We start from the raw sequence: 17608 nt of genomic DNA, 5'->3' as shown, positions 1-17608 counted from the left end.
CAGACCAGGGCCAGGGCTGGGACCTGGTGTCTTAGAGGCTGCCCAGACACAATGGGCTTCCTGTCTCCACCGGGTGACCTGGGGCTTTGACCTTGCTCCTCTCCTGCCCTCTCCCAGCCTAGACCAACCACCACTTGCCCTCCAGCTTCCTCCACTGCCCTCTCCCAGCCTAGACCAACCCCTGCTTGTTCCAGGTCCTCTTCTTCCTGCCCCTCCCTGCCACAGGCTGTCTCCAGCTCCACTCCTGGAGGGAGTTCAGGAAGGAAGGAGGCTACAAAGTCACAGTGGCCCATCCGTGATAATGGTACCACATGGCCTTCCTGGATGTGGATGGAAGAACCAGGATTCTAAGTGTGCATCCCTTTAACCCAAGTGTCCGCCTACTGCATGGCAGTTCCTTAGGTGCAAACCATGAAGGTGAAGAGAGAAGGGAGAGGCCTGGTCCCTCCCCCACTAAGTGCACTGAAGTTAACACAGTGCACAGCATTCCTCTAAAGAGCAGGCTCAACGCCGCGGTTAGACCACAGGCTCTTCCTTCCGGAAGCCATGGGTCAGCCCAGGATATTATTGGAGCAGATACCCAGACTTGGCATTGGAGTAGGTTCTTGGTGGGGGCCCGTATTCCCTGTCGGATTAGCGTCACGGGGGTGGGCCACAAGGTGATATGTAGACCTGCGGAGAACTGTACAACAGTGGTTCCAAAATGTTCCACCATTTTAACCACTGGTGTGGTCATAGCCATATGTATCAGCTAAGATAACCAAGGCTGTTATTACTTTTTTTTTCATAGTTTTATGGCCATGAGGTCAGTAGCAGGGAGGCCTCGCAAGAGAGTATGTGATTTAAGATCAGATCTCAGATTTACCACTCAGTTCTGCCCTTCACCAGCTGTTTGACCTTGAGCAGGTTCCTTCTCGCATAATTGGAAAGAGAATGATACCACCTCATACAGTTGACATACAAAATGGATATGATTCTGTTTGTGGGAGTACTTTATAAATGTAAGACTCAGTGGCTGGGGACCAGCACCATGGCATAATAGGCTAAGCCTCCAACTACAGTGCCAGTATCCCTTATAAGCACCGGTTTATGTCTCAACTGCTCCAACTTCTGATCCAGCTCCCTGCTTATGGCCTGGGAAAGCAGTGGAGGATGGCCCAAAGACTTAGAACCCTACATCCATGTGGCAAACCCAGAAAAAAGCTCCAAGCTCCCATCTTTGGTTTGGCTCAACTCCGGCCACTGCAGCCATTTTGGGGAGAGATCCAGCAGATGAAAGATCTCTCTCTCTCTCGCTCTGGCTCTGGCTCTGAGTAAAAATTACATTTAGCAAGATAAAAATAAAATAACCTCCAGATGGAGACTGTCCAGGCTCCCAGAGCTATTCATACAGCTCTCCCACCTGGAGCCCATCCCTAATATGCAAGGTTCAAGTACCACTTTTTCTGCATGTTTTAAAGGTGTAAGTCAAACTAAAGGAGTGCTGAACCAATTAACTCTGTCCTCCTGCCTGGACAAATAGATGCATAACAACCTGAAGGTTGGGTTGAATTTGGAATTCTTCAGCTCCTTGAAGTTATGTGCCAGAATAGAGCATCAGAGGAACTGCTAACCCCCAGTCTGGGACCTTGCTCTATTCCATGCTGAGAGGCACCGCCACACATACGTTTGTGAGAACACTTCATATATGGCCTCAGCTCTGTGCATACCCCAGTCATTCTCACATATTGCACTGCATTGTCCTTGGGCATACAGGCCTGGAAAAAAGGCCCACATTGACCCTGCAGGAGTGCATATAGGGCTGGAAAGACTGAGATCCCAGAGCATGGTTGGGTGGGAATGGCACCTCCTCAGAGCCCCACTGCCTCCTTGTCCAATAAGGAAATTCATGGTCAAAAGACAGCAGAGTGGCTGCTCTGCTTGACTGAATGCCCAGGAAGTTCTCCAGGTGTGAAGCTCCACCATGTGTGATTCCCCCAACTTCCATCCCACACTGCATCAGAGGACTGGTATCACTCGAGCCATGTGTGATTCCCCCAACTTCCATCCCACACTGCATCAGAGGACTGGTATCACTCGAGCCATGTGTGATTCCCCCAACTTCCATCCCACACTGCATCAGAGGACTAGTATCACGCGAGCCCCTGCATGCCAGCCCATGCCTTGCCTCCAGAAATGCTGCTGGGGCTTACTCCATGGCATAGCAAGTTAATCCTCCACCTGTGGTGCCAGCATTCCATATAGTAGTGTCAGTTCAGTTCCCAGGTGCTCCAGTTCTGATCAAACTTTCCATTTATGGCCTGGAAAAGCAGTGGACAGTGGCCGAAGTCCTTGGGACCCTACACCCACGTGGGAGACCCAGAAGTAGCTCCTGGCTCCCAGCTTCAGATGAGCTCAGCTCTGGCTATTGCAGCCATCTGGGAAGTGAACCAGCCGATCTCTCATCTCTCTCTCTCTTTCTCTCTCTGACTTTCAAGTAAAATTTAAAAATCTTTTAAGAGAAAATAAGAAAAGAATGCTGCTTCCAGCCTCCTCCACTCCTGCAGGGGCACTGGGACGGGAACAAGGGCAGGGAGGGGTGCAGGAGAGCTGCTCTCAGAGATGCTGTTTTGCTGTTTGTGGGCACTAGGGGAACCTGGCTGGGTCTGGAAGGAGCCTGGACATTAACTCAGAGACTGCTTATTTGCATGGAATTGAGAACAGGAGCTTATTTGGTGGAGATTGGCCTGTTTCTTCTATACATGAGATGCAGAGAGCATGAAGGTTACAATAATCGATGTTTTCCTTATTAGGCCCATTGGCAAGACCATTAGCTGTGAGCTTTCGGTCAATGGCTGATTGAAAGAAAAACACTGTTTGTCACAGTGAGAGGAGAGTTGTAGGAGAAGGCAATGCATGGGATGTAAGTGATGTGGACATTGTGTGTTATAATTTACATAGCGTGTGCTCATCTATCAGCACTTGATTCTTGTAACAGCTCTGAGGTGTAGGAGGTTATTTCTCTGCCCATTTTCTACATGAGGAATCCAAGACTGACAGGAGCGATCAGCACTAGGCCAATACGCTCTTGAATTGGAGCAGAAGCCCGGGTGTCCAAAGGGTGCTGCTTTTTCCTCTGTCCATTGCACTGGAGACTTCCAAGAAGAAGGACTTAGGAGACCAGGACCTCAGAGGAGCTCTTCCCCCATGTGTGTCACAATAGAAAAGGCAGGATTGTCATCTGAGAGATCCAGCTTCAAATCCTAACACTTCCGCTTTCCATCTGCATGACCCTGGACAATGGGCACAGAACTTCTTTGCCTGGTAGAGGCCAGAGGACAACAGTTACAATTCTTGCCATGAATGTGAAAGCCCTGCACATGGAAGGGATCATGGCTGCTGCTGTCATTCCTTCCCTGCCCCCCCTTCTCTGTTACCTGCCAGTACGCAAGCTTAAAGATCACTTCACACCATCCAATGCACTAAGTACTCCTCGTGTGTTATCTCATTGAGTCTCACACCAACTTAGACCAAGTATGTTCTGTTACCACCTGTTTTATGGAAGAGGAAAGTGGCTCACAAGGGCAAGCAAGTTGGCTAAGTTCACACAGCCAGAAGTGGTAGCACTGGTTCAGTCTGGCTCCAGAGATCCCAGAGCCTTCAGTACTCTCACTGGACTGGCACTATGTTCTGTCTCTTGCTTCATTCCTTACCCAGCTTCTTCAAGGCAGCACCTGAATTCACTGTGCTTGCTCCTTCCCTCCGTGACCCCTTACAGAAAGACCTCCACTGCTCTATTTTCACTGCTGCCTCAACAGTTAACAGATCTCCTGGTTTTCCTTAAACCTGTTCTCTTCGATTGCTGTGGCTTTTGACACTGTTGACTCTGTGACCTTCTCTGCCTGGGAAGCTACTCCCCCTTTCCTGGCTGTTCCTCTGCCTTCCAGACTCTTCTTGGTCTCTGATCATCCTACGATCCCTGCCATCACAAGCTGTATCAACTGAAACTCTCTGTGCAGATGACTACCGACATATACATCCCCAGCCCTGACTTCTAAGCTCCACACCAACTGTGCAGCCAGCAACGCACAGTGGTCATGTGTCTGCTCAACTGGGCAACAGCATCAGGTGTCCAAACTGAAGTTCATGATCTCCTACTCCTGGCTTCAAATCAACTTGATATTTATTTATTCAACAAATAATCTCAAACTTCTCCATGTGCCACACATAGTGATAAATATTCTGGAGGTGTAGCAGTGAATAAAATATTAGAAAACACTGCCTTATTTGGGTTTTGGGAGTGAGATAAAAGCAAACTGATCCTTAGAATCGTAAGTTATGCAATATATTAGAAGGTGCTATGGAAAAAAGGAAAATGGTGGTAAGGACCCAGTGCAGTAACCTAGCAGCCAAAGTCCTCAATTTGCATGCACCAGGATCCTATATAGGCACTGGTTCTAATTCTGGCAGCCCTGCTTCCCATCCAGCTCCCTGTTTGTGGCCTGGGAAAGCAATCAAGGATGGCCAAAAACCTTGGGACCTTCCACCCACATGGGCAACCTGGAAGAAGCTCCGGGATCCTGCCTTCCACTTGGTGAATGAATCAATGGATGGAAGATCTTCCTCTCTATCTCTCCTCCTCCTTCTCTCTCTCTCTCTCTCTCTCTCTCTCTCTCTCTCTCTCTCTATATATATATATATATATATATATATATATATATATATATATAACTTTACAATAAAATTTTTTTAAAGAAGAAAAATGGCGGGGGTAGGGAGTGCTGGGGTAGTAAGTAGCAATTTTACATGCGGTTGGAAAGAAAACTTGCACTGGTTCAAGGAACAGTAGACGCAAAGAGAGCATGCCTTTCAGATATGCCAAGGAGGGCTACTCCAGGTACAATGAATGGTCAGTGCAAAGGCCCCGGTAGGGGAGAGTGTTTGGCGTGCTCAGTGACTACAATATAGAACAGAATCCCAGGCTAGTGAAAGAGAAAAGGAAATGAGATCCAAGAGAACTTGGAGACATTGTGTGAGACTACACAGATGATGTTAACAGCTTCGAGTTTTCCTGAGTGGTTTAAGGGGCATGGAAATGTTTTGACCATGGGAGTGACATGGTTTTATATAAGCTAAGCAAGATCCACATAGCTATCATGTTAACAATAGACTGGGGGAGTGATGAGTGGCCTGGATTCCCACAGCCGTATTAGAGTACTTGGATTTGAATCTCAGTTCCACTCCTGATTACGGTTCTATGCTACTGCACATCCCAGGAGGTAGGAGCTGGTAGACCAAGTACTTGGGTCCCTACCACATATATGGGAGGGTTGAGTTCCCAGATACTAGCTTTGTCCTAGTCCAGCTTCAACTGTGACTGGCATTTCAGGAGAAAGGCAGTGAATATGAGCTCACTATTTGTATCACTGTAATGAATAAGATGTATGTTTTGAGTAATAGACTTGGGCAGCAGAGCCAGAAACATTAGCAAAGAGATCCACTTAGGGGACCGTTGCAGTAATCCAGGCAAGACAGTTTTTGCTGGGACAAGGGGAGGTTGCTGGAAGGAGCTGAATTGTAATATCTGACGGCATCAGTAGGATTTGCAGTAGGGAGAGTGGTCAAGACTCTTGAATTTTTGGCAGATGGAGAGTTGAGTATCAGTACCTGCTGGAGCAGGTCAGGCTGAAGATGCCAGTTTGGATAGTCAGGATAAAAATTGCACCTAAGGCCATGAGATCAGATGAGACTGCCAAGGAAATGTGACTAGGTAGGAAAGAGGACATAAGACTGAACCTGGGGCCCTTCAGGATAGAATGAGCAAAGAACACTGAGAAAGAGATAAACAGAGAAATGGGAGTGATAGCCATGAGTCAGGTGCAAGGAGCCCAGTTCTGGGCAAAAGAAACAAAGACAAATGTGTCTCCTCCTCACTGTCTCTAAAAGAAGCAGTTGTAGGCTTTGCACCCTGAAATATCGTGCCGGGCATGGGGGTGGATGACAATTAACCATGAGACACACCTGGTCATGGGAAGACAGCCTGTTACCTCTGTTAGTGCTTACACACACACACACACACACACACACACACACACCACCCCCAGTCAGCCATGCTTGGTCCTTCGCAGTGACTGCCGTGTTATCTCCTGTTTAGTTGGTTACCAACCCTCAAGGTCTGTCTTTGTAGGATCTCCTCTGTGCCTCTGCCTCTGCATTCCTTCACCCCCCCAGCCTAGCTGAAGTCCTCAGTGAAGATTGCCTCGAGGGTTTCAGAAGCTCCTAAACATCTGTGTTCCCTCCCTTTGCTGTTGACTCCGCCTGCTCACATCACTGTGCTTTCTGGCACGAACATCTCCTGAGCACAAGCCCCAATACTTAAGCATGAAGCCCTAAGCCCATGAGGAGCGCACCTGCAAACAGGTGCCTCCCTGCCCAATCAGATTTGTCTCCCTCTTCCCAACCTCTGCCCTCCCAGGGAACCTTGCCTCTCCTTTCTGGAACCACCATGTTCATGCTGGATGTCACATGATGGAATCCCCGACCTGGAGATGCCTATCTTTATTCCCCCAAATTCATCTTTCCTTACAGAGCTTCTCCTCTGCCACAGCCTGCAGAGGTGTCTGGGTTTCTAAACTTTGCATTGCTTGTTCTGTGCCAGCGTTTATAAAAAGATTTATTTCTCTATCTGAAAGGTCACAATAGCCAAGGTTAGGCCAGGAACCAGCAGGTCTTCTTCCAGGTCTCACACATAGGTTCAGAGACTCAAGAACTCGGACCATCTCTTGCTGCTTTCATGTGCAGATTAGCAGGGAGCCGGATCCAAAGTAAAGCACCCAGGACTCACATCAGCATCCATGTGGGATGCTGACACTGCAGGCAATAGCATACCGCGTTGAGCCGCAGCAATAACCCAGTCCACTCGTTTTTGTATACAGATATTTGGTGACCTGATAATGTACATGTATACTTATTAACCTGCACAAGATATGGGGTTTTTCAACATTTATTTATTTATTTGAAAGGCAGAGTTACAAAGTTGGAGGAGAGAGCAGGGGAGGGGAGCAGTAACTTATTGCATTCACTGATTCACTCCTCAAAGAGGTTGCAATGCCCAGGAGCCAGGAACTCCATCCAAGTCTCCCACATGGGTGGCAGAAGCCCACGTACTTGAGCCGTCTTCTGCAATTTATCCAAGGAGCATAGTAGAGCACTAGCTAGGAAGTAGAGTAGCAGGTTCTCTTAACCTGCAGCACCACAACTCTGTCCCCTGCCCCAATTCAGATGTTTTTAAATGTGGCATATTCCCTTCCCCTTTAAGGATAAATAAATTTCAGGGCAAGGCCCAGTGCTGTATGCTCATAATAGAATCTAAAAGGATAGTAAGTGTTCTCATTTTTTTTAAGATTTGTTTATTTTTATTGGAAAGTCAGATATGCAGAGAGGAGGAGAGACAGAGAGGAAGATCTTCCATCTGTTGATTCACCCCCCAAGTGACCACAATGGACAAAGCTAAGCTAATCAGGAGCCAGGAGCTTTTTCCAGGTCTTCCATTGGGTGGAGGGTCCCAAGACTTTGGGCCATCCTCCGCTGCTTTCCCAGGCCACAGACATAGAGCTGGATGGGAAGCGTGGCTGCTGAGATTAGAACCAGTGCCCAAATGGGATCCTGGCGCATGCAGGGTGAGGACTTTGGCTGCTAGGCTACCGCGCTGGGGCCAAGTGTTCACTTTTTTAAAAAATAAATAAATATATAAAGCATAAAATGTGATAAAACCCTTTTCTTTAACAGTTTCTGCCATACTCCAGGTGCATAGGCAGGAAAATGATTCCAGTAAAGTAGTTTTTTCTTCAATAAAGATTTTTTTTTGAAGTTCCACTGTATACCAGACATGTACTAAACAGTAATGCAAAAAGAAGTCACAGTCCAAGCCACCAGGGACATCATATCCTAGTAGGAAAGACAGGCATATAAACACTCAGCTATAGTATGATCTGGCACCTGCAGATTGGATATATCCATGGTTACTGGAAGAGAAGGTTTGCTGGAGGAGGTGGTAGATGAGTCGTCACTAGGAGAAAGAACAGCGTGGGCTGAGGGCACAGCAGAAGCAGAAGGCCAGAGGTGAGAAACAGTGAGGTATGTAACAGGAAGGCCAGGTCACAGTGAGCCACATGAGTCCTGGTAAGCAAATTAGATTTTATCATGTGGGTAATGCCTATGACATCCGTGTGGCAGGGCCTTGGAAGGGTTTTGTGGATAGCAAGTCCTTGATCAGCTTGGCAGAAATGGACACTTGTATAGCCTAAAAGATGCATTGGAGAAATGGGCCCAGCGCAATGGCTTAGGAGCTAAATCCTCACCTTGCAAGTGCCAGGATCCTATATGGGCACCAGTTTCTGTCCTGCTGCTCCAATTCCCATCCAGCTCCCGGCTGGTGGCCTGGGAAAGCAGTAGAGGATAGCCCAAAAGCCTTGGGACCCTGTTCCTATCTGGGAAACCTGAAAGAAGCTCCTGGCTTCTGGCTTCAGATTGGCTCAACCTTGGCCATTGTGGCCATTTGGGGAGTGAACCAGCAGATGGAAGATCTTTCTTTCTGCCTCTCCTATCTGTAAATCTGATCTGCCTTTCTAATAAAAATAAATAATTATTTCTTTAAAAGATGGATTTGAGAGGGATCAAGAGAAACAGTTACTGGTCATCGCAATGGACCAGGTAGGAGAAGCTGAGAGCTGGGAGTAAAGGAGGCAGTGCAAGTAGGATGAAGGAAAAGAGATGGAGTGTCATTCATGAGGCACACTTCACAGGATGGCAGAATCCAGGGATGAAATCTAGGTAAGGGAGTGGGAAGAGCCAGAAAAAACCCTTACCACTGAGGAAAATGAACAATGGAAGATGGGGTGCGCAGCAGCCACTTCCCCCCCAGTGTATGGGGGCAGTGAGTACTGTGTGGGCCACATGAACTTAAAGTGCCTCCCTTATTCAAAGTCATCCCTTTTGTAGGTCACCAAATGACTCCAGTGGAGCTCTCATTCTTGGTACTTTTTCAGAGACTTCTCTGAAACCCATTATCCAAGCCATTTTATCAGCCCCATAAGCCAGTCAGGCATTTTATCAACATAACTTCTTTTGCAAAAAGAAAGAAAAGCTACTGCCTTGGGGTGCACATTAGTGTCTATTTTTTTATAAAAAGACTAAAATTAATGATATTTTCACATGGAAGGCTACTCTTCACTAGGGATTAGTCATAATTAGTTCGGGCTATTTCTAAAATCCTATATGGTTCTTGGATCTCTGGGACTGCAGACAAGAACATGGCTTGGACCCAAGAGATTTCCAACAGAGCCTCTCCAAAGTTACAAGAAAAGTAAACGATTATAATGTTGGACCCCCAGCCCCACATGGTCAATGACTACACCCAGCCAGCTGCCTTGTTCTGATGTGATGGCTAAGACACCTGTTGGATTTCTCCATTTCAGTTAATCCTCCAAGAAAGTGGTCTCTTCCTTCTATCCTGAGACAAAGAGTGCACCTTTAAAGCATTTTCTCTGTTTTTCAGAATGCCTTGGCCCACACTAGGTTTTGTGGTGTTCCTCTTAATGCTGAGCTCAAGTCTTTGCTCAGATGGTGCTGGGCAAGACTGAAATATGAACATTAAATCTGGGCAAAATCACTAAACTGACCAGAATGGTAACCAGTCCCAAAAGAAACAGTGTTGTAGCAGAAAGAAAAAAAAACACTAGAAACCAAATTCCCCAAACAGCATGCCGTAGCTGGTACAGGGCACTGCTGGGAATACCTGTCCTGCAATCCCACGAGAAACCCAAACTCCAATATGGCCTGGTCACCCAGAATGGAAAACACCATCGACATAAGATGGAAAATAAGTGAATAATTGTCTTGCCTGTTTAACTGGGGCCTTTTGCTGCCCCGGTGTGGCCATTTCATGAACCCAGCAAGCAGGCTGGGCCTCCCTCCAAGCTCAGACTCCAGTGTGATTAGATCCTACTCCAATAACACTCCCTTTTGCATTGGAAGAAATGACTGTTTGGTGCAGCTGCTGCTACAGTGGAATGTGCTCTGACTTTCTGCATTAGGTAGGACAATTCTCGTTAGTTTCTGTCAACTGTGAGACACTACAATTCTTTGCATCAATTGTCAAGGGCATGGAAATAAAAGACTCTTGTAGCTATGAGCTCACTTCCTCCCCAGGCAGCCTTACTCTCCCTCTCCTTCAGGCTGGGGCTGACTGCCATGGCATGAAGTGTACCGTGCAGCTCCATTTTAGACCACTGTATAAAGCCTTTCTGTAACTTCAGAGGAGGAAGGAGTGTGTATCAAACAAGTCACTACCTCTGAGTTGATGGATGAAGCAGTCTTATTTCTTTCTTTTATTATTAAATTCTTATGCATTATTACCAAGCATCCTTCCTGCTTCCAGCAGTGGAAATAGGAAGCTGCATCATCAAGCTGTACTAGCTCACCTTCTGCCCCCATCTCCCCATGGCTGCTCTGGAAGCAGCTGGCTTCTTGATCAGCATGAGTCCACTCCACTCTGACTCCCTTCTCCAGCACCATGTGAAGGGCACTTTGGGAGGCAGCACATGTGCTAGACTGGTCAAAAACATCACACCTGTAATCAGACAACTCCAACTCTACTTCATACATACAGTCTTTAGGATCCCTGGCATGCACTTTAACATCTTTAGGCCTGCAACTCCTCATGTGAAAAATGGAAATAAGCATTGATTTCTCTTTGAAACAACAAAGTACTTGACCAGAAGCTGGAATAGAGAGAATTCAGTAGATATAAGCCATGGTTACAAGCAGCAGTCTATGGCAGGTGGAGAGACCTGAGCTCAGAGTGAAGCATGAGTCCTCCCTCCTTCTGTAAAAGGTCAGGGGGCAGACATGGAGAGCTGGCTGGTGCCCAGAGTGGCACCCTTTGTCAAACTAAGTAGTTCAGCTTCCTTCAAGGCCAGCTTTGAAGCCAGTAGGAAAGCAGCATGTAAGAGACCAGGCTTGTCAACTCTCACATTCAGATGGCTTTCAGAAGATAACTGTTAGATTCTTTGCTCCCTCTATGTTTTGTTAAGTACTAGGTTGGCAAGTGGCTAGGATCTAAACAAACTCTATTCAGTGGAAATTCTGCTTCTACGATTTACTAAGAAATCTGTGTAACCTTGAACTTGCCCTCTTTTGTTCTTTCCACCTGAGACATTCATTTAGGTGCATTAAATTTTAGCTTTTGGATCTTCCTTAACAAATGACACACCCAGAAAGTATGTCTTGTAATGGAAAACCTCCAGATTGCTGGTTTCAACTGGTTTTGCTGTTTGGTCTCACAACTGCCTCTTGGCTCCTCCTGCTTTCAATTGGGTCAGCTATGGTTTTATTTAACTTGTTTGGGCATTGCATTTTTATTTTTGTTTTGATATGTTTCATTTAATCCCAAAACATCACAGCATAAAACTTTTTGACTTGAATTCCCCTCTGCATTGCCCATTTCTCCCCAAGTTGAGTGTGTGTTCATAAGTGGTGGGTACCTTCCCAGTATTTGAAAATGCATTCAGTTTCTTCTTTTCTTGTGCTTTACCAGGTCAAGCTGGGAACTACCTGACTTGAGGGAAGGACGAGTGAAAGCCATCAGTGACTCAGATGGGGTGAGCTACCCTTGGTATGGGAACACCACAGAAACTGTGACACTGGCCGGCCCCACCAATAAGATCTCCAGGTTTTCCGTCAGCATGAATGACAACTTCTACCCAAGTGTGACGTGGGCAGTGCCTGTGAGTGACAGCAATGTGCCACTGCTGACAAGAATCAAGAGGGACCAAAGTTTCACTACCTGGCTGGTGGCCATGAACACCACAACAAAGGAGAAGATCATTCTGCAGACCATCAAGTGGAGGATGAGGGTGGACATTGAGGTGGACCCTCTTCAGCTCTTGGGACAACGGGCCCGCCTGGTGGGCAGGACTCAACAGGAACAGCCCCGGATCCTGAGCCGGATGGAACCCATCCCCCCTAATGCACTAGTGAAGCCCAATGCCAACGATGCCCAGGTCCTCATGTGGAGGCCCAAGCGGGGGCCACCTCTGGTTGTGATCCCTCCTAAGTAGAAGTGGACTGGCCTAACTGTGTGTGGAGCACATGCTGCTGAGACACGCAGTGAGGTTGCCAGGAGTGGCAGGAGCCAAACTGAGTTTCTGAGCCAAAGCAGACCTCCCGGTTTGCCAGCCTTTGCAGCACCTGTGAAGAATAGGGCTGCTCCTTGGGTGGTAGAACCATAATCCTTAGGAAAAGTCCCTTCCTTTTAGGAATAAAGGAATCACTGATTTGACAGACTTGCTGTGATTACCATGCAAGTAGCCATATTTTGGAGCTGACCAAGATGATTCTTTTATCTGAACTATTGACCATTTCTTTCCTGTAAGATGCAGGGGATGGAAACGAAACTAAACAGTGCCTGTGGCAAATGCTGCTTCCCAACCAATTAGAAGTGGGAGTGAAAACATCCACACCAGGTGTTTGTAAGATGGTCCCATGCTTCGTCTGGAGGGTACTGGGGAAATGGGTGGCATTCAAGCCAGGTGGTAAAATGGGCAGTGGGAAGAGGGAAGGGTAAGTTGTCGTTACAGGTTACCACTTGTGTGTTTGTTAGTTGACCATCAGATGGTCAACAAAGCGGCATTTAGCAAACTGAAGAATTGGTGTCTGTGCCATTCCAAGAGGGTCAGCCTTCTGAGAACTGTCCAAGGTGCTGATGCGACCAAATCAATGGACATACTCATTGGTTCCTTCTGCTCACCTCTTCCCCCAAAAGATTACTTATTCAAAATATTTTAATCACAGTATTTTGATACTATGCTGTTATTCACAGTGCTTTTATTTGGGCTGATCATGTTTTTAGTGAATTTCCAACTTGCAACTTTTATTTACAAGAGTAAAACTTTTGTTTACAGCTGTTTATTCTATTCCCATCACTAGCCCTAAATTTACAAAACAGTTGATAAACCATCAATCCATGTGGATTTTTCAAAAGCATTTCAAAAAATAAGGGCAGTACTTTTATTCCACATTATTTATAGTTTCCACATGATTTGAACATGTAAAATGCACATACACACATGCGTGCTTACGCACAGACCAGGATGCATACAGCATCATTACTAGCAGATTTGCCAGAAGTGCCTGTGTATTTGCCCATGGTCTTCATGCATATACACTACATACACTGAATATCCATATATTTTTTATCATCGCTCTGTTTCAAAGAAGCTCAATTTGAAGAGCTTGAACATTTGTAGGAAAGAGATTCATAAGGCTTAACTTCAGAACACTTTAATGAAAATCTAAGCTGCTCACATTGAGCAGGCCTGCATTGCTCAGACTCAAGCAATAAAACTGAAAGGCCACATTTCCTTTAGTTTGACCAACATAAAAATTTCCAGAAAGTTTCCAGTATTTACAGTGAGAATTTTCCCAGCTGTTCCAACTTAAATACACCTTTTAAAAAGAGAGAAATTTTCCTTTTTCTCCATAGCACAAATTATGATATATGCATACATGTATGTGTGTATATATATGTATTTTGTTTTCCTTGTTCAGCTCCTATCCCAGGCAGACTAATCATAAAGTATAACAGTGTCATCCTAGATTCAGTGATGAGATGGTATAAGCTTAATTTCAAAAATGGGAAAACTGAGGTTCTAAGCTAGATTAATAGTTAGCCACCAAGATAGATCTTCTACCAGAATTTGGAGATGAATAATGAAAAACAGGAGCCTGTTTATTACTTGATTTAAACAGTCATTTAGTTTAATTTCCTTCAGTCTCTAGTCCTAGGGGTTGGTACTTATTAAAATGAGCGTGTTAACAGATCCACTCCAAATTTTGTCATATAACCCGGCACCCCAACCATCTGCTATTCTGAAAGATGAGTTATTGACAGTGGGGTATTTATAGCAGCATGCTGATGGCATGCCAGGTATTCACAGGAGACCTGGAGACATTCCATTTAGCAATAGTTCAGCTGTTCTGTGGGATTCCTCTGTCCCTTCCCATGCTTTCTTGGTGTGTACAAGGAGTTGCTCCAAACAGCTCCACAGCTGAGGTATAAAGCTGACTTGTTTTGCTCAGCTCTGGAACCACCAGTGTTTTGCTCAGGTTGCCATCATCATGAGAATCAGTTGCCATCACCATGAGATTTCTGGTGCTGATTCTGTAATCTAATGTGTATAGCCCCACTGGGAAAAAAAAATCTGGTTTTGAAAATCCACAATTGTAACAAACAACAGATTAGTAATGAGGAAGAATATATATTTTAAAATCCTGGCCAAGGCTATCTGCTTTCAAGTTTTCCTAGCCCAATCAGATAAACTATGACATATGCAATCGTATTTACACATAACTTTTCAAGGGCATATCTGTATAAAGCAAGGCACAGCTCTCTTTGTTAGATGTGTTCCCCCTGGGGGGGGGGGTGGAATGCACTTTTTAGAGTTTATAAAGAAATTGCCAACAATGATATTTTTGCTGAGAAATTAAATAATGAAAAACAAGAAGAATGCATGGGCAAGTGCTCATGAAAGTTAAAAGCACTGTGCAAATATGATTATCACCACCATCATTATTGCCACTGATAATATTGTGCACACCACAGTTGACTTCAATCCTGAAGTCAGCCTGCCAGAACACTTTATTGCCCTGTAGCAAATTATTTTAAGATTATCATGGTTTTACAAGGAAATGACCTCTTTTCCTTCTGTAATGTGTGGATCATTACTTTTCAGCTTAGTCAGGATATTGCCAAATGAAAGGCTCTCTTCCAGGGGAGAATTCACCTTGAAACCACCACTAGCATCCCCTCCATCCTGCCATCCTAGCCTGACCTCAGGTGCCATCAGTTTAAAGGGGCTGCTTCAGTGCCTTGATTAGTTTCTAGTTTTGTGGTCTCTGAACTATGTTTGGATTCCACATGTGAACACCCATACACACACACACAAGTTTCTTGATGGCACAGGAGTTCAGAAATTTTGTGTGTGCAAGAGCATTTCATCAGTTCACAAATTCTTAAATGAAGTCAACTTTAAGATCTCTTGGTCTGTAGACCTAAATCGAAAGCCCACTAAAATGGAATCATCAGTCCAAATTCATGAAGCTACTCAGCAGCCCGCCAAGAGAGGGTGTTGGTCTTCCAGACAGAATGTCTCCCAGGACAGTCACACTTCTTTGAAACCCATGCCTTTCCTAGAGTCCAACCCAAACATTGTCATCATTCCTGAAACATTCACCAAAAACTACAGTCGGATTTGTCCTCTCAAGAAGAGAAAATCTTGTTACTATTATGTTAAAAAACAAATTTCAGAATCCCCTTCAGCGTGACAGGTGTTTAAGTTCAACTCAAGTTTGAACCCCTGATCTGGGCTCTTTGGTGCGCATTTCACATTCCCAAGGCAGATCCATGGCCCAGAGCACATAGGAAAGTGGAAGTTCCCTTTCCACCTCCTACTCCATAGACTTTTCATAGCTCCCTCCCCTGGTGCTAGGGATGCTCTCCTAGGTCAAAGTCAAATTACAAGCTGCAGTTCTGACTACGATTTGTACAGTGTTTCATAAAAGACTACCACAAACATTTTCTCATCTCCCATGCATTATGGTGAAGAAGACAATAGTGTTTTTATTATTAACCCCACTTCACCGATAGTACATTAAAACCAAAGAGGTTAAGCAACATATCCAGAGGCATACAGATAGGAAACATCCAGAGACAGGATTCAGATTGTCCTTGTGGCTCCTGATTTCACACTCTGCCACTGAACAATGCTGTCTCGGCTTTTTCCTCCCTGGGGAGCACTGAAAGAGATCAGGAAGGAGAGAGTACAGATCACCACCATGCAGTGCCGTAGGCCCTCCCCAGCTACCGAGTGGATACATTGAAAAATATGAGAATAAACACTTTTTCTTAGGCGGAGAATCTTGTAACCCCCAGGGAGCCTGGCCCAGGAAAATGCCTGTCAAGGCCCACAGTGTGGGTGAACTGGCTGTCACTCGGCAGCTCTTAGCACAGTGCTGGTAATTAGTGAAATAGGAAATCTGCTCTCCGAATCTCTTAAACACCCCAAGTACAAAAGGAGAGGAATGCCTGCATCCTGCAGCTGAATACCCAGCTGAGCAAGGCCCTGCAGCTCCACCTTCCTCCCCATGGTGGGAGCAGCCTGTGTTGTGGAGGTGGCAGAAACAATGGCTTTCCCACCCGGACTGGCACAGCAAACATCCTTGTTAGGATTGAGGGCACCATTCAGCCTTGCCAGAGCCGGCTCCCAACTGAGTTGCAAAGAGATGTAAGCATGCACACACACACACACACACACATCGACCACACTCACACAGTCTTCAAGCTGAAAAGAAAATTAATCAAAAACCCATTGAATGCCTGAACTCTGTAATTAAGCCTAAATAACTCTGATAGAAGGGAGCTGAGTGAGCATGCTCAGTGCACATAGATATTTTTACCCTGGAGACTTATTGCTATTCATTTCTTTTGAGATCTTGAGTACATCTGGCTCCTGCAGCCCTGGTAGGATATCTGACCACAGAAGACCTGCAGGAGATTTGGCAGCTTGGTGGCCAGAACTCAGCCAAGATTACAGGTCATTTCCAGGCTATTCCCAAGCAAAGCATCTGGGAAGATGGAGTGAACCCGAGTCAGCCACACACCCTTCCATGGCAGACACCGTCACCAGCCTCAGTCTCCTTGAACAGGTCCTCTGCTCTGCAGATGGATTTCACTTTTCTTTGTGTAGAATAATCATAATGATAATGAACAACCTGTTTAAGATGGGAGGCCTTAGTTTGGGCCTAATCTTTCTGTCATTGCTATTATCAATAACTCCCATTTGCATGTTACAGTTTATACAGCACAGATTCAACTATCCTGTCTTCAATAGTTCTGGAAGATTGGCCCATTTCAGATGAGAAACTTGAAGTTGAGGTCAAGTGGCCTGCCCAAATTCACACTAATTTGGTGGTTCTTGAGGCTCTGTCTTCTAGACTGCATGCTTTTACCCCTTTGTCAGACCATCTTGCTCCCTCCTCTCTTGTCCATCCCTTGCTCCACCTCATTCAGGGCTGACTGGAAGAGGGAGCCCAATCAAGGCTGCTAATTCATCCCTGAATGCCATTGATAGGGTAAGCCCTGCTGGTGGGTCTTGGTTCAGCTGGGTTCAAAGTCTGTACCTTCAGGTAACTTCTCTAGCATCCCACCCTGGATGGGAGTGCTGCCTGGATGCTCTGAGGTAGGAGGCCAGAGCCTGGGACCTCACAGCATGCCTTGAGACCCTCTGGATCCAACTGACAAGCTGCACTGATGGAGGAAATGGCTTCACTTTCCCTGGCATCATTTTCCACCCATGTCAACTAAGACCCTAACAACCATAACAAACATCACAATAGTCAGGAGCGCCCATGCGGATGATGTCTGACAAAGCTCAAAAATGTCTAGAGTGCTACCTGATACACTATGTGCTTTCCTCCATAGAACCACAGGGCCTGGGGCTGGCTGCAAGCTCTCAGGATTCATTGTTTGGAAATGTGAAATTATCTCAGGGAAACCCACCTTTCCTGCCAG

The 17608-nt window shown here is 45.8% G+C and overlaps 1 protein-coding gene and 1 long non-coding RNA gene across 3 annotated transcripts in view; one reads left to right on the top strand and one right to left on the bottom strand.

Annotated features, from left to right (window-relative positions):
* FAM78B (family with sequence similarity 78 member B) overlaps positions 1-12319 on the top strand; it is an 80595-nt gene extending 68276 nt beyond the window's left edge. The window contains exon 2 of the mRNA XM_004589148.3: positions 11576-12319. Within this exon, the coding sequence (XP_004589205.1) occupies positions 11576-12098 (523 nt within the window). The 3' untranslated portion in view covers positions 12099-12319. The remainder of the gene's footprint in view (positions 1-11575) is intronic.
* A 1456-nt stretch (positions 12320-13775) lies between these two features.
* On the bottom strand, positions 13776-17340 carry LOC131479526 (uncharacterized). 2 transcript variants are annotated; one of them, XR_009244931.1, is made up of 3 exons: positions 17218-17340; positions 15730-15834; positions 13776-14225 (listed from the first exon to the last, which is right to left on the bottom strand). It is a non-coding gene; the product is annotated as an uncharacterized LOC131479526 (long non-coding RNA). The 2 variants fall into 2 exon arrangements; XR_009244930.1 differs by lacking the exon at positions 15730-15834 and having other exon boundaries at positions 17218-17332.
* Positions 17341-17608: the final 268 nt, after the last annotated feature.

Source organism: Ochotona princeps, chromosome 2 (genome assembly GCF_030435755.1).
Source record: "Ochotona princeps isolate mOchPri1 chromosome 2, mOchPri1.hap1, whole genome shotgun sequence".
Taxonomy (NCBI): Eukaryota; Metazoa; Chordata; class Mammalia; order Lagomorpha; family Ochotonidae; genus Ochotona; species Ochotona princeps.
Note: the sequence above shows the minus strand (reverse complement) of the source record. Positions and strands in the feature narration are given on the sequence as shown.